This window comes from Dermacentor albipictus, chromosome 1 (genome assembly GCF_038994185.2).
Source record: "Dermacentor albipictus isolate Rhodes 1998 colony chromosome 1, USDA_Dalb.pri_finalv2, whole genome shotgun sequence".
NCBI lineage: Eukaryota > Metazoa > Arthropoda > Arachnida > Ixodida > Ixodidae > Dermacentor > Dermacentor albipictus.
The window spans coordinates 491,526,374-491,544,293 of record NC_091821.1 but is presented as its reverse complement, the minus strand read 5'-3'; the positions used below and the strand labels follow the sequence as shown (position 1 = coordinate 491,544,293).

At 46.2% G+C, this 17,920-nt stretch overlaps 1 protein-coding gene across 3 annotated transcripts in view; it reads right to left on the bottom strand.

Annotated features, from left to right (window-relative positions):
* Positions 1 to 7,786: 7,786 nt before the first annotated feature.
* LOC135912941 (membrane metallo-endopeptidase-like 1) overlaps positions 7,787 to 17,920 on the bottom strand; it is a 158,441-nt gene continuing 148,307 nt past the window's right edge. For all 3 annotated transcript variants that reach the window (XM_065445566.2, XM_065445575.2, XM_065445583.2), the window contains one exon: positions 7,787 to 8,273. In XM_065445566.2, the coding sequence (XP_065301638.1) occupies positions 7,947 to 8,273 (327 nt within the window). In that variant the 3' untranslated portion in view covers positions 7,787 to 7,946. The remainder of the gene's footprint in view (positions 8,274 to 17,920) is intronic.

The following is a 17,920-nucleotide window of genomic DNA, read 5'->3' as shown; positions in this document are numbered from 1 at the left end:
TATCAATGTCATGTTCTGCAAATTTAGAAAAGAAAAACTCTAGCGAATGACATCGCATGTGTTCCAGCTGCAGGGATTTCATCACGCGACCCTCTTATGTATATCGCACATTTCTTGAACTTGCACATGGTCTTAAAAAGGTACATTTACCCAAGCCTATCGTGGTCGCCTGCCAAGCCAGACTGAGCTAATTTCCTCATCCTTGAGGTCTTTGCAATTTATGGTATGGTTGTAAGCACAAGCCTACACTATCATGGGGACATTGTTCTTGCTTTTTGCGAGTGTCCGGTTATACCCGATTCTCGCTTTTATCAAGTCATGGCTCGGTGCAGAACATCACTAACTGTATCTAAACTTCGGCGATATTGTCACTATCTTTGTCATCGCTGCATAGGTTTGTAGTAAAATTGACCACTCCCTCGCAATTTTTTTTGAAGCTCCGCACTCACTCACGTCTGCGCAATCTCACCGGCACTCCCTGACGTTTCTATTCTCTCATAAACACACACTAAACAACACTCCTTCGTGTTCGTAACCACGTCTATACGCACCAGTAGGCACTCATTCGTCGCCACATTCACGGACAGTGGCTTTTGTAGGTACAAGCTTACTCACCTTCATACTTGCGTCCACTCGCACAACTCGTCTTTCACTCGCACTCACGTATTCGGAATGAGCATGAATGACTGTGTTGAAGAGTGAGTACGCCGCGTTATGGTCGTCACGAGTATCGCCTTATTAGATTGTGCACGTAACACGAATTGTGGCTGTTGCGCATTCTCCATTTTAAACAAGCACCAGCGACTTTTTTGGAATACGTGGTCGTGCAGGACATGCATAAATAGCAGACGGACTTGACCTGTACATTCAAATTTGATGACTGCGCTTGCTGCCATCGTTGGTACCACGGGTTTTCCTTCCTTTGTGCACACTGGTTCCTCCTGCAAAGGGCTGTAAAGGGCGCGATTCTGTGTTCGCGGTCCTTACGAATTGTTAGCCATTTGTTCACCGTGACCATCATGTATTGTTCAACGCTGGCTATCCGTGCTGCAGAAGCAGCAGTGGCAGTTCATCTGTGGCCAACACGCCTCGAAGAGAAACCGGTCGCTTTGGCCCCGAACAGACGGGGTCACCCTTCCTTGTGCTCAGCGCAGCCTGCCTTGCCTCCGGTCTTCTCTTTGTGGCAGCCTTCGTGCTCCAAGGAAAAGCCACACTCTCGGTATAGCTACGTTCTTGCAGCATGTTATGAGAGACTAAATAAGGCCGTAGTCAACACCTTAAATTTTCATACAAAGAATGCTATAGGTGTCGGTACATGTTATTGTACATGTACAAATTCGCTCGTTGCTGTCAAAGGTGCATTGCATACTTCGCCAACATGAATGAAACGTACGTTTAGCTCTGCTGTCTGTCACATATATCAAACACAAACACGTGTTTCAACATTCTTCATGCCTTAAGGGAAGCTGCGCTACATACAGACGCTAAAAAGAGGTTGGATTTGCTGCATTTTTGTCTTATCTCTTCCTGTCCTGTTTATTATTATTATTTCTTTTGTGGCCTTACGCTATCCGTGTTGAATGATTTGTCTTGGGTGAGTAACGAAACGCGAACTGAGACGAGGAAGGTTGCGAGTGACGGACTTTCTGACTGTGAGTGGGCCTCTTCGAGAGGAAAGGTGCTCAGTGCTTCACTACTTCGCAGACATAATCGTGAGTACGTGTATTATCATTGCACTTGTTTGTTTAAAACCAAACTTAGCGCCCCTCTACTGTGCGAAGTAGGATAACCAACGAAGCTGTTTTGAGATGACTATTGTGATAACTATATTGATTTATATAGTTATTGCTATTGACGCGTGGGCTTGTTTGTCTTTTTTCGGTGAGCGCATTTCAACGTCAAACAAATGTTATCGCTCAACGCGGGACACACCTGCATGCACCTGAAGTTTTTAGAATATTATCGACGGTTCATCCGCTGTCGGTTGTCACCGAAACTTGCTTAATCTGACCACATGTATGGGCGACGCGAATGAAGTAGAACTTTCTGGAAGACAAGCGGGCACCAGCGATTACTCTGCGACGTTCAAGTTTGCAATTGAAGTGAGAAACGCCGCATGCCGACGCATTTCAAGAACTCAAATGACGCATGCAGTCGCAAACGGTGCTTGCGCACTTCGACGAGGATGCCGATACAGAAATCCACGCAGTAGCCTAGGCCTCGGTGCCCTTCTAGTCCAGAGGAAAGACGGACTTTAACGGGTGATAGCTTACGCTAGCCGTCGCGTTCACAGGTGGAATGCAAAAAAAAAAAGGAATGCCTCGCCACCATTTGGACGTCAGCGAAATTTGGCCCCTACTTATGTGGCAGGTCATTCGAAGTCGTCAACGACAATCACGAGTTATGTTGGCTAGTGAATTTAAGGGGCCCTTCAGGATGCTGGCGTGGTGGAGTGTCAGACTGCAAGAATATGACAGCACTGTTACCTACAAGGGCGGACAAAAACAATTTGATGTCAATTGCCTATCGCGCGCCTCCTTTGACCCACCGCCGCACGATGACGAGGAATTCGTTGGAATAATAAGCGCAGAGCACTTCGCTGAGCAGCAACGGGCAGAATCGCAACTAAAAAACCTCGTCGTGTATTTCGAAGGGTACACCGACGTTGTCCCTAGGGCATATAAGCGAGGATTGCCTTCGTGCTCGCTTGAAAACAAACTACTCGTACAAACTTCTCACCAGTCCGCGCCAATTACCTTCTTGTTGTTCCTTCAGCGCTTCGTACAGAAGCATGCCTTTCATGACTGCACGCCTTACATGACTATCCGACCGCTGGACATCTCAGATTCTCGCGGACGCTAATAAGGATACAGGAAACGTATTACTGGCCGCGCCTGACCACCAACGTCGCCTGTTACGTCGAGCCATGCCGAGATTGTCAGCGACGCGAGGCACCAGCGACAAGGCCAGCGGGATTACTACAGCCGATCAAGCCTTCTTGCCTACCTTTTCAGCAGACCAGGATGGATTTGTTGGGACCCTTCCCGACGTAGAACATCCGGAAATAAGTGGATCATCGTGGCGATGGACTACCTCACCCACTTCGCTGAAACGAAAGTGTGCCGAAAGGTCGCCCAGCTGAAGCGGCGAAATAATTCGTCGAGAACATTCTGCTGCAACATGGCGCCCCAGCAGTGCTCGTCACCGACAAATGAACGGCCTTTGCAGCGGAGCTCACCCAAGGCATTCTGTAATATAGTCAGACAAGCTACAGGAAGACAACTGCCCACCACCAGCAGAAGAATGGTTTTACGGAGCGCCTGAATAAGACGCTCGCTGATATGCTAGCAATGTACGTCGACGTCGAACACAAGACCTGGGATGCCGTCCTGCCATACGTAACGTTCACTTACAACACGGCTGTGTAAGAAACAACACACATCACACCGTTCAAGCTGGTTTGCGGCAGGCACACGACGACGACTCTCGACGCCACGCTGCCGCACGGCTCCGGCGAAGAGAATCTTGACGTCACCACCTATCTCCAGTACGCTGAGGAAGTCCAACAGCTCGCCCGCTTAGGTATCAAGAACCAGCAGAGGACTGACAGCCCACACTGCAATCTTCGACGACGCTACGTCGACCACCAGCCCCGTGACCGTGTTTGGGTTTGGACCCCAATATGCCAACGAGGACATAGTGAGAAGCTTTTACGCTGCTATTTCGGACCCGTACAAGATCATCCGACGCATTGGCGCACTCGAATGTGAGGTCGTAGCCGATGGCATTTCACTATCACAGTGGTGCTGCTCATGACCTGAAATAGCCCAGTGCGAATGAAACCGTTCTACCAGCGCTAATGAACTTTACGACTTTGCGTAGTTGACCTCCGGACTACTTAATTTTTTTGGACTGTGTAAATTTGCACTTGGTTGCTTTGATAGGCGTCCTTTTGTGTTTCGTTCCCCTGTTGTTTATAGCATCGGGACGATGCGTTTTGAAAGGGGAGCATCGACACGTGTACTTGTTTAGATATTTCGGTCGATCGCTTTACGCTGTCTAAAATATGTGATCGCTCAGCGCGGGACGCGCCTGAATGTATCGGAAATTTCTGGAGTGTTGTCGATGATTCTATAGGCACTGTCTCTTGTCAGCGAACCCTGTGTAATCTGATTGCATGTGTGCGCGAGGTGAGTGGTGTAGAAATTTCTGGAAGACACGCGGGCGCCAGCAATTACTCTGGAATGTTCGATGGCTCGTGTATAGAAGCCGACGCGCTTGACCGGCAGATCAGATTTAGACGATCGCCGACTGTGTTCGCTGCTACGGTTCTACTTTAAGTGTGGGCTGTTTTTGTGAGCACAGGATCGCCCAATAGAAGTTAGTTTCGTCATTCCCAGTATTACTACAGTGTTCTTTACCGTAACTGGCACGTGACACTGTACTGATTGAATAAAGGCACGTACACGTAAATTCGGGGTTTGTATCGTTTTTTTAGTTAAATTCGTTGCCACAGTGACAATAACTCTGTGGTCGCTGTGGTACACCAACGAAGAAGTCTGGAGCGTCGGGGGCAGCAGCAGTGAAAATATGTGCCGCGACGGCGGTCGAATACGACCGAAAGGAGTAGGCCGCGGCTGCCAAGCGCGGCCCGCTCCTAATACGCGCTATACAGCTCAATATCAGGCAACGAAAATGCATCTAACCGAGACCGTCCTTGGTACCACGGCCTTTGAGCCACGTACGTACTGTGCACATATGCCACATTGTCCAGAAAAAGCTATCTTGTGGCTCTGAGGGTTTCTCCGTACCATTGCCAGAGCAGTTGTTTAGATGGTATGTAGAAGAATTAATGTACTTATCATAAAGAGCTTCTGCGGGTTTCTTGAAAGGTAGAAATGGAGCTGGGAAGAGCGATACATGAATACATATGTAAAAGGTTCTTTGATGGATATCCTTGAAAAATATAGTGTCCCTGCAGGAACATGGTCAAAGCTGGATATTTTGCCCTGTCGCCTGTCAGAAGGAGTGTTTTATTTGCTGCTTACGTGTGTAGTTTACGATTTTTTAGCTAATCAGGTGGTTTCCAAGTGGAATTTTGTAGCTCCACCACAAAGCGAAGCACAGTAAATAATTTTAGTTTTCCCAATGCCTTCCTTCACCGAAATAACCTGTAGCTGTAAATTATTGCCCAAATATGTCTTTTGGAATACCGGCAATGACGCACATTTATATTCATGTAACAGTATGAAAAAATATAGAGCGCGTAATGCACCTTACAAATACGATGCTGACAAGAAAAACGAACAGTATTTCCCACGAATCAAAAGAGAGAAACGGTGGCTAGGAGAAAGACTGTAGTAGCACGCCGTGGATTACAATTAGCCAGATTATATTTTTTCAACTTGCGATAAGAGGTCGATAAACAATGCTTCTCGTTCTCTATTCAGCCGTTTTGAGAATGCAGTGGATCGGCTTGAGGGCACACTGAGGAAGAAGCTCATTTAAGTATGCAGTTATATTTTAGAGATGGTGAAGGCATGCGGATGAGAAAAACAAGCAAGACATTGTAAGCAATATGCAAAATTCCGTAGAATCAATAACAAAACATAGATTGGAGTGCTAAAGAAATGCATCCATTTTTTTTATTTAGAAAAGACCTTACCCCCCGTAGAAGCATGATGTAAGGGGGGGGGGGGTATAAACGGAAACAGTACTATAAGAGCTAGCAAACATATTATGCTGCAAGTGGCACTTATACATTTCTTATACAAAGCATTCAAACACAACAGATACAGCATACTTTGAAAATGTAACTGATGCGCATTACAAACCAGAATGCAACTGAGAACTAACAATGAAAACAATGAGTTGGTGAAGAGATTAAAAGGGTATTCTGGGAATGTGACGGCTGACTTGGTTACGGAAGGAATCATGGTGTGTTGAGGAAGCGATAGTATCGGACAAATCGTTCCACAGAGAAATGGCATGGGGAAGCGCAGAGCTGCTGAACGTTAATGTGACCGCAGATGTGCGCGTGACTTAAATTGTTATGGAGGCGTTTTGACATGCGCAAAGGCCTTTCGAGAGGTAGCGGAGACAGCCTATTTCCATGAACGTATTTGGGGAACAAACAGAGAAGTGCGATGCAATGGCGAGTTTCAAATGAAAATGTAATTGTTTTATTTAATCTCAGTTACGCTATGAGAATAGTTATAATCGCAAAAAATAAAACCGTGCTGCTCTGTCCTGTAGGGCTTCTAGCATACTGATTAGATATATTTGATGAGACGACCGCACTGGGCTTGCAAATTCCAGTTGAGGCCGGACAAATGTTGCATAGGCAAGCTTCCGGATGCTGGTTGGGGCGTGTTTTAGGTTTCTTCGTAAATACCCCAAAGTTCGTGAGCTTAGAAGCAAGGTGAACTAACAGATCTTTATATCGAGATGATTCCGAGACCTGAGAATAGTTAAGGAAGTAGGTGAAATTAGAATTGACATACTTACGGCTAAAAGTGATAACGCCATACTTAGATTCGTTAAGATGCATTTGCCAAGTACTACACCAATCAGAAACATTTTTGAGGTCATATTGAAGTGCGATGTGGTCGTCGATTGAATTAATGGTACGGTAAATTCTGCAATCGTCAGCAAAAAGACGGATGGAAGAAGATATGTTAGTAGGCAGGTCGTTGATGTATATTAGAAATAGTAAGGCTCCTAAAACGCTGCCTTGTGGAACACCGGAACTGACATAGCAAGGGAGTGAATACGAACTGTTCACAATTGTGAACTGCTGGAGAAGTGACAAAAAATTCCGTAGCCAAGAAAAAGTTACCGAATCTAGCCGGAGGGAAAATAATTTCGAGATCAGACCGCAATGAGCGTTATGGTCAAAGGCTTTTGGGTGATCAAGAAAAATGCAATCGGATTGTTTGTTGTTATTCATGCTAAAATGTAGGTCGGCTGTAAGTTCAAATAGCTGTGAATCGCATGAAAACCCTTTCTTGTAGCCATGTTGGTTAGTGAAAAACAATTAATGGACTCAAGGTGGCTGTAGACATGAGAAGCGATGATATGTTCAAGTAATGTACAATAAATGCAAGTTAAGGAGATAGGAGGGTATCTCCCGCCTTAAATTCAGACACTACCTTAGGAATTTTCCAATCAGAAGGGAGGCGTCCGGATGATAATGATTGTCCGAATATGTGAAATAACATTTGGCTGGAAACGGAGACAGTGTTTTTTAGTATTTTGGAGCTAATGTTATCAATACCGGCAGATGTAGATAATTTAAGGTTCGTAATTAGACGAGAAATACCTTCGACGGTGATGTTAATAGGTTCCATGTAAGGGTAGTCGGGATCGGGTACAGTGGACTGATCCTCCGTCGTAAATACTGATGAAAAAAAATTGTGAATATTGACAGGGCACTCGTGGTCAGCTAGAGGTATATTGTTGGCTCCGTGCAGTAATCATTCGTATTGTAATCATTGGTGCGAGAACAAATACATTTTGTAGCATAAGGCTAAGAAAAGGATAATGCTTATCTTGTTGGGAAACAAGTTTTATTGGGTGCCATAGTTCTAAATATGTTCATTGGGGAAATAAATATGATGTATTTACTACTACCATGTTGGTGAAATGAGCAGGAATGATTGTTTGTAAGAGTAAACAAATGTTCCACGACACGCTAGAACAACTGCGTAGCATTAGCATAGCTGTTGTACAGCTCGCGCAAAGGCAACATAATTTTGTAAGGTAATATGATAACGTAGTGCAAAAATTCTAGATCATACCAGCTCTGAAATATATTTACCTCTTCGAAACGACCAGAAGTCTCTGCCGCAGTGCCTCTATAAGGCCGATGGCGATGGTGCCTCTAGTATAAATTGGAAGTGCGATTCGCCAGTGATCGCCATTGGCGCAGCTTGTTAAGAGAGCCGCTAGAGAAACGGACACTTAGAGCTGCTGAACATCCTGTCGTTGGAACCGCATCTGAAGGCCTCGGCAAACTCTGGCATGTTCAGCAGAGGCTGTACGCACCGCTGGCGCGCCGCGAGGTCTTCCTTTTTGTCCGAACACCAAGGCACACAGTGAGACACAAAGAAAAGTTGCTCGGAAGTCAATTGCAGATACGCGGGTGTCCACCTGTGCTTCGCCGATGCAGCGCTGCTTTGATAGGCCTTGTACGACAGCCACGTAGCGATGTGGTTTATCAGGGAGACCTTCGGGGCCTCTCGTGTCCACAAATGCCGACTGAAAGGTGCATGCTGCATTGAATCAATAATATATTTATGACTGTGATGCGTCGCTGCTTTGCCGTAACTAAAGCATGTGCTCGAACGTGTTACAAACCTCTATGCGGTAGTATGACCAAATAAATAACCACAGAAGTATCAGGTTGTCGTAACCCGCAAATGCGCCAATGTAAAACAATTATTTAGGTCGTCCGGATTAACAGCAATTAGTTTCTATGAATATTAAAACCACGACTGCATGCTCCACTCACATGTTCTCACTGTCACGAAAAGCAGGGCTTCATATAGAAAGACTAATTTGTTGCTCTTGGCTAGGAATGTGTGACGGCAATTTAGGAAAGGGTTCTTGGATTAAACAACGTTTCCGCCCATGTTTTTTCAAGCTCCAAAAAATTTCCAAAATGTAGACTGGGCTGTATTGTACCAGTTAGTAGATGAATCAATAGCACGCCATGCAAGTTATTTGGTAGCAACGCCAAAAAGAACGATATTTACAACAACATTTGTGACAAACAAAAATGTAACCCACAGTAAGTATATTTTTTCAGCTACAACAAAGAGCTGCAGGCTTGCAAAGGAAACAGTTTGATGCCGAAATTTTCCATCGAAAGCTATTGCTGCACTAAAACATTACCAGGAATAATATACAGTACACGCCTCTCAAGAGATACACTGGGTTTCAGAGTTTCAGTAATTCGTAGTTTTTATGTTTTATGAAAATGGGTGCCGGCACATTGAAAGCGGCTATTTTTTCATTGACAATGGTGATATACCTGAGCGTTTGTTCATTTGTTTTGTTTGGTTTCGTTCTCAATTATGTTGCAATAAGTTTTGGATGTGCAACGTGTTCAAAGCGAACGTTTTCTTTTAGCAAAGGTGCGTAATTTGTCCGGACAGCGGGCCCGCAAATATTTAACTCATATGGGCAGAGACATATGCAAGTTGGGCTCCTATCGCTTCGAAACTTGGCAATTAAAGGTAATGAATGAAATCCAAAGCTTTTAATTAAAAAAAAGCGGATTGAGTAGCACTGCCGCACTATAATGAAGCTAAACACATATAACGCTGTTCATCATCATCATCATCATCATCATCACCATCATCAGCCTATTTTATGTTTACTGCAGGACGAAAGCCTCCCCTGCAATCTCCAATTACCCCTGTCCTGCGCCAACCGATTCCAACTAGCGCCCGCGAATTTCCTAATTTCATTGCCCATGCACCCAGTTTTCGGCCGTCCTCGACCTGCGCTTCTTTTCTGTTGGTAACCATTCTGTAACCCTTACGGTCCTACGGTTATCTAACCTATATAACGCTCTTAAAGCAACATAGTCAGGCTTTCAATATTTATATAACGATATTGCTACCACGCTGAAATATTATTTTCGAGCTAAACAGTGACTCCCACTAACGTAATTTATCTCTTAAGAGTCGCACTAGTTTTTTCAACAGTAAAACGTGTTTAGAATTCTTCATATTCCCTAATTTCTTTCTCTTATTTGGTAGGCATACTAGTAAACTACCTCCACTTTGTCGAATATACAGCAGCGCTCAATAAACCGAGATCAAAAATTTCAGTTATCCATCCAGTTATCAATTCTGGATAGCCTTTCATTTCTCGCCCTCGTAAAATTTAACGCCAGTGTAGAACATTAGGCATTGTAAATGTATATGAAGGCAAAGAAATGTTACGTTAGCAGCGTCACGTGGCTTAGTGTAATAGCACTTGCATAAAACAGAATGGAAATACGGAATAGCCACAGGCATATCAGTAAAGTATTTGTACAATAGAGTCTGCAATTATACATGAAACTTCTGAAATATTATTATTAGTAAAGAATGCGTCTATTTCTTATTGTCTTATAGAAATTATTATACTACCAACGCCTTGAGGCCGCCATCATAGCCGCTCTTTCTACTGTTAACTTTTATTTTATTTTGCAGTTCTCAATACGTCGCCTTTAGGACAAAATGCCCACAAACTACGAGTCTTTTTAAATAGATTGCAGTGCGCCGAAGGTTAGTGCTAGCACATTTAATGATAGCTGTTTTCTTAATCTAAGTTTAATAAGCTGCTCAGAATCTCCACAAATTGCCAGCATACATTTTTGCAGGAGCTTTATGTACATAAACGGTTTTGCCAGTCGAAGGATGGACGTAAGTAGTATACTTTTCCTACTATAAATATTACTACGCGCTTATCACTGTCTTCTGGTAAGTCGACTTCAGAGAAAGAACACTGACCCTCTACAAAGCAGTGGCCATGTAGCCAGTGTTAAATGTAAATAGTAATGCATGGACAGCAGTTGGCTAAACTAATTTCGAAATCGTTATATTTCCTTACTGATTTTATTCCAGTGTAAACAAGAGTAATAAAGGTCCTGTTCGGGTTCACGTAAACATCCTCTTTGTTCTGTTTATGCTTCCCTTCCGATTCGTAGTAAAGCAACGCGCTTTAACGAAATGCGGGAAAGTTTAGAACTATGACTGCTAACACTGGAAAGCCGCAACCCGAATAAATGCACATATAAAAAAATTTCGGTGAAGCTTGGAATTGTTGAGGTGTGAATCCAGTCAAAGTTCCTGAGACCTCATTTTGCAAGAGTGCTCTGACAAGTAGGTGGCTGCTCGTCAAAAAACAATGCGCTCGGTAGAAAAATCCTATTGGCGCCGTCTGTCTGTAGCAGAGATCACGGCAGAGCGACCGGCAGATGACAGACAAATCGGGGCAATCAAAGGCGTGGTCTCGAGGTGCCATGTTGCCAGGCAGAAATTTACAGGCGTTAGAAGGACGTGGATGAAATGGCGGTGGGTGGACGCGCAGGATCGCGGCTCATGTCCACTCCCTAATTGTGCGGAAGTACAGGTACCGTGTTACGAGACAGCGTTAAGGAGCTCGTGTCGCTGAAAAGCGGGTGTCGTCGGCGTCGGCGGCGTTGGTCGTGAGTGAAAAGTCCCTGAAGGCAATCCATAAATAAAAAGAACTTGCAAGACGGGCTAGGATAGAATCGAACCAGGGTCTCCGGAGTGTGAGAAGGAGACGCTACCACTCAGCCATGAGTTCGATAGTTCAAAGTGGGACAAAAACGCCTCTAGTGAATGCGGTGTTACCTTAGTAACGTGCCGTAGAAAGTTATACTGCGGTGTATATCGGTAAATATGAGCATGTAAATTACAGAAGTCGCAGTTAAACGCGTAGCGAGGTACGTTTCCGCTGCATTTCTTCTGCGCTTGTCGCACACGCAGAGCCATTTTGCGGCAAACACAGAAGACCCCCTCCTCGCAATGTACGGCGCTGCGAGTCCGGCGCGTCGCGGCCCGGCTGTTCGTGCCGATCATGACGTTTGGCTCGCGTAGATCATTTGTCCCTCCGAGACACCGAGTTCTTTGGCTCGTTCCACTTGCTCAGGTGCACGTTTCGTTGCCGCGCCGAACGCTGCGTTGCTGTGCCCTCACCGCGCGATTGGTGGGTGCAAAGTACGATGCGGGCACCTCGTAACTGGTCGCTGTGCTATAGCGCATTGTCTTACACCCTTTGGCGGGTCGATGGGAAGGCTGTCGCGTTCCACTCTTGAAGGCAAAGCTTAAGCGGCCTCCAATTTTTTGCCAAAATGTATGCGTGTTTTGTTGCCTGTCACTAGCTGGCTGACAACAGGTTGTTTTAGGGAGCCCCTATGGTATGCCGTAAGCCGAAACACCATCTGGAATGAAAATAGTTATTGTGCGAGCCATCCAGATACCTGGACTATCAGGAGAGACACTGGAACCTAACTACACAACCGAACAGCATATCTCATATATAGGTGCGGAGTAGCCCATACATATTTCACAGAAGGCTGGAGATATAGCACCATCAGTATCCAGCAGCCCATCCTAAAAACACTGCAGGACAAATGCCTCTCCCTGCGATCTCCAATTACCCCTGTCTTTCGGTAGCTGATTCCAACTTGCGCCTACAAGTTTCCAAATTTAATGGCCGCACCTAGTTTTCTGCCCTCCTCGACTGCGCTTGCCTTATCTTGGCATCAATTCGGTAACTATAATGGTAAACCGGTTATCTACCCTAGTTGTGGTATCTACCCTAGTGCGCGGCTCCATTGTTTTCTCTGAATGTCAACTAGAAAATCGGCTATTCCCATCTCTTCTGCGGCCCACACCGCCCTCTTCCTATCTCCTCACGTTGCCCCTAACGTTTTCCGTTCCATAGCTCTTTGAGCGGTCATGAACTTCTCAAGTTCCTTTTTTAACCGCCTCTTCTGGGCGATACCTTTAATTAGGTATGTGCTCGAATTGGCAAAGCCAATTTTGGGGGTTGGTCATTCAAGTTTTCTGGGATGGTTCACGGCAATTTTGGGAGTGGGCCAGGTAGCTTTCGAACACTGGTAAACCCAGTTTTCGAATTGGGCAAAGCCCAATCCAGTGCGGGCCGCAGCAGGTCCAGCGCTGGGAACATGACTGCATACTCAAGCCAACGCAGCAGGTACGGATAGTGGGCTTGCTGTTGCGGAGCGATGGCAAGGCGCATGCAGCCGTCAACAAAATTAAGACCACATCAGAGCAGGTCCTGAGCATGGTCCTGAGAGTCACTAACCGGAACAGAGGAATCAAGGAAGAAGACACACTGCGCCTGGTGCAGGTATTCGTCGTGTCACGCATAACGTACTGCGACCCGTACCTCTAGCTTGCGAAGGTGAACCACGAGACGCTGAACACGACGATACGGAAAGTAGTCAAACTCGCCATGGGCATCCCAGTCTACTCGTCAACGCATGAGCTGCTGGAAATGGGTGCCCACAACACGGTGGAAGAGCTGGTGGAAGCACACCTATGCCACCAGAGAGTAAGGCTGAGCCGGACAGAGCACGGTAGGGCCGTCCTACGCAAGATAGGATGGCAAATTGAACAGCAACCGACAACGGAGCCGCTCCCCACAACATGGAGAGACGTGTTAAGACCAAACCCCTCCCCCGGAACATGCAGCCGGGGAGGAGCAACGAGAGACGCTCTGCGCGGGCCAAGGCACTGGCTCGACAGCTGGAAGAGGACCCCAATGACCTCTACGCGGACGCCTCGCTTCCCAAGCACGGAACCAGAGCAACGGCGGTCGTCACCACCATCGATAAACTTTTCACAGGCGCGTCGGTACGGACGACGAATACAGCAGATGCAGAAGAAGTGGTCGTGGCCCTCGCACTCGCACAACCAGGAGTGAGGACCATCATCACAGACTCCCAGACCACCTACGCAAGCTACCGCAAGGGCAACTTCTCTCCTGCGCCACTAGCGATCCTCACCAAATGCAAATCACCGGGACGGGCCGTTGAGCTCGTGTGGGTCCCGGCTCACTCGCAAGTGGAAGGCAACGCACTCGCCGATCACTATGCCCTAGAACTGTCAATCCGGGCCGAGGACGAGCCAGAGCTAACGCACTCCATGACAAGTTACAAAGAAATCACCCAAATGTACAGAAGCGGCAGATGTAGGCTTCCCCGTCCGCATCCGCAACTCAGCCAAATGCACCAAACGATCGTGCGATGCACGCAAGCGGGGTCGCTAGCGCATCCCGTGCTCTTGCACAAGATGTTCCCAACAGCGCATCACACTTCATGCCCGTTTTGCAAACGATCAAAAGGCACTCTAGCACACATCCTTGCAGAGTGCACTAAGCTCAAGAACCCCCCACCATCCCTACTCCACACCATCCCCAACCTCAACCCCCCGAGCCATGGGAGAACTTGTTGTCCAGCCCCGACCTACCGACCCAGCTCGCGCTGGCGGCTAGGGACCAGGAACTGCTGGATGCATATGGGACCTGAGAAGAAGGTTCCACCCCATCGGGTGCCAGCGCGCACCAACCTTTACTAAGGGCTGAGTACAAAGGTTGATTCTCTCTCTCTTCATACTCGGTTACCTTGGTTTTGCTACCATCGGATGTTAAGAGGAAGCTTTAGCTCTTATGCGCCTATCTAAATACATGTAAAAGGAGAATTCATTTTTCTCGGCAACCACTGCGCCAAATTTGACAAGGGTTGTTGCATTTAAAAGAAAAAACTTAAAATCTAGTGACTCTTGGTTTCGAATTTTCGATTTAGGTCGTCAATTTTTTATTAAGAATTTGCAATTATCGCAAACTTTCAGAAAGCGAAACTATCAAGTTAACAACTCTGTAACTCAACAAGAAAAAGTGGTATCGCAATTCTGTGAACTGTATCTGATAGCACATGTAAAGCGGACAAATTTGAAATCTTACACATGAATCTCAAAAAATTATTAATATGTGATTACAACTTTTGCAGAACCCTCGTAAACAACGTAACAAATTCACGTAAGATGTAAAGTGATATAACGAATTTGTCCGCTTTCAATTATCTAATGGATGCCGTTTACAGAAAACGGTGATATTTGTTCTTGATCCATAGCTATTAGTTTGTGAACTCTGTCTTATATTTTTTTCATACTTCTGAATTTTTGAAAATCTTTTTTGAACAAAATTCAATCCCTAAATTAAACTAACGCTTCCAACAGTCACGAGAATTTACCTTTCTCTCTCAAATGCAACCAATTTCATTAAAATCGGTCCAGGGGTTAGCCCAGAAAAACGTTTTTGCGTTTTTACATGCATTTGGATAGGCCGCATCGGTGTTGGGCCCGAGCTAAAGCTTCCTCTTAACGCCTTACGGACGATGGATTTTTCGCTTCATGCGGTATAAAATGCTTTCGCATTGAATGTTGTTTCAGTGGGGTAAACCAGCAAAATTAAAGGGGGAGAAAACTCTGCTTCTTGCCAAAGAAGGCGATCGATGGTGAACTTGTGCAAGCCGGGTCTTTTTTTTTTTTTTTAATGCGTAAGCATTCTTTGGCGACTCACCCAGGAAATTGGTCCGTCGATCAATCGGCTTGTCCGTAATGTGAAACACGATGCATCCACAAAGAAAAGAAATCCAAGAACCACGCTGGTCTGTGGAACCTATGATTGTACGCACCGAAGCCGTGTGTCTTCCCCAGTGGGCTAAGTACAAACTTTTACAGCGTCGCTCCTTGGCGTCCGTTCCTGCTGCGAGTGTCGGCGCCGCGCTTCGCAACCAAGCGAGCGAGCACAGCGAAAAATGAGAGCGGAGCGGGTGGTGAAAGACAGTGAGGGCGAGAATGAAAACGGAGGAGGGTGCAGCGGAACCATGAGGCGGAAAACGAAGGAAGAGCGTAAGCGAAAGCGTGAGAAGAGGCGCGTAGCGTAGCGCCGCGCAAGACGAGCTCTGCGGCGACCATTGTTACGAGATGGCGCGAGGGTAGCGCGCTTGTTTAGATGCCCTCGCTCGCCTCCACTCCGTTCGCAGGCGGGCGGCCATCGAGGCACCCTACGCGTCGTCTGTTCACCAAAGCACTGCATGAGCCGAGGTCACTCTGTGGTGGTTGCCGTGAATGTCGCCCACGCATCATCTACGCAATGCGTCTCGGGATCATCCGATTAGCGATGGAGTCGCGCCACACTTCGCTCCGTTTGAAACGTGTCGCACGAGACGCACTGTCCCCGACAGCCAATATATCGCGAAATGAACGCATGTATAGAGCTGCTCTCCAATTACGCATTAGCAAGTACCGTAGTCGTCACCTCACTCTTTCTTATTCTTTAATGCATGGGAGCAGGATTTTCAGAGAAACAAGATAAACAAGGCACTACAAAAATTTAAGGTGATTGAAAATGCATTTAAATGTTAAACACTTGCAAGTGTCCAGTAAAGGTATGATGTCCGGCGCTGTTTCCTGTGCAGAGTACGCCCTATGAACGTATGCAAGATGTTCTTGAAAAAAACGACCGAGTGCTTCACGGTGCCTCAGCGTGCCTGTCACATATTCTACTGCGCCGAAGGCTATGTAGGCCAAGTAACATGAACACTTCATGTGGTGGGTCAAATGGATCTTTAAAAGGTAGGAAAACATGTATGGTGTGATATCTAAATATATTTTAAGTGTTCTTTTGAGAATGTCCCCGAAGAACAGAGCATTCCCTAGAATCTACAAAGCAGTCATCAATCGTTTCGGCGTGTGGATAGAAACGACAATTTTCACGAAACAGCGCCTTTTTTGCAACGATGATTTGATAGGAAGCGTTGCCAACTGTACCTTAAAAAAAGTTTTGATCCCTGGAGGAATGATCCTTCAATGGACACGCTTAGGTACATTCCAAATAAGGCGCACCAGAATGCCTAACAGGAAACAACGTGTCTATGAGTGCTGCGGAATTTTCTTTGGGGGAGGGAGTGAAAATATCAACAATGCTAAACTGACCTTTAAGAAAGTGAATGCTTTGGACGATCCCCTTCAAGATGCCTCTGGTGCATCTCTGACATATAAATACGGAAGTATTTCTGGACCGTAATTGTTCAATTTAAATTGCTCACCCCAATCTGCCCTCTTCTTATCCCGTAAACGTTACACCCACCATTCTTCTTTCCATAGCTCATTGCATCGTCCTCAATTTAAGTAGAACCCTTTTCGTAAGCCTCCAGGTTTCTTCCCCGTAGGTGAGTACTGGTAAGACACAGCCGTCATACACTTTTCTTCTGAGGGATAATGGCAACCTGTTCATGATCTGAGAATGCCTGCCAAACACACTCCAGCCCATTCTTATTCTTACCATACCACCACAGACCACCGTACACCATTACACAATTACGGATACAGTACACCATAGAGCGAACCAAACCCCAGAACTCTTCTCAAAGTTCCCTGCTGCACTGGAAGCTGAACAAAACTGTTGCGTTTTGGCAAGACAATATCCACGCTTTTCTTGCCGGCACAGAAGAAGGATATGTTATTTGCATAGCCAAGTACACGAATCTCATTAGACAACAAACTGAATCTATGAAAGGCACGGCACTTCAGAATTCGGGCACAAAGCGATTCCAAGCACAAAGCGAATAACGGAAGGCACAGGAGCAGTCCAGGCAGCCAGAACAAACGAACGGCCTTTAACGAAGTACTTATTTTGTGCAGATCGCCCGTCGCCATTTTGCGTCGAGCGCCTACGCCTAGTCACTCTGTCTGGTCACTCAGCGACAGGGGAACCATCCAACTGACCATTGGAAAGAACCCCCCGGACCCACAAATGCTTCTGTGCATCCTCATGAGCCTTGCCTTCATCAGCCGGGTACTTAAATGGTTCCCTGACTGAGAGCAGCATCACACAGGAGCAGTCCAGGCAGCCACAACAAACGAACGGCCGTTAACGAAGTACTTATTTCGTGCTCGTGTGTTCTATTCATATCGTTACTTAAATAATAATTACTTAGGCTGCCGGACTGCTCCCTAATTTGCGCGCAATATGAGTGAAAAGGCTCCTACTACCGTGAAAGAACTTTCCAAGGCTTTGGTAGATTGACTTAAAGCCCCTTCATCCACGCGCCACCGCCGACCAGGTTAAGTACCGCCAACCTACCCTCCTTCTTCACGCTCCTCGCCCACTCACCCCCTCAGCTTCCGGCCTCAAGCGGAACTTACGTAGCTTCAGCTTCCTGTTCCGAGTGGAAGGGACCCTATCTTTTTTAGCGTTGTTTACTTTCGCGTCTACGGAGAGGGATTAATTGCACCAGCTGCGGTTGAAACTGTTAATGCGATTCCATCCAAGAACCCTATTGCATATGCCTATTGTAATCGGCGAT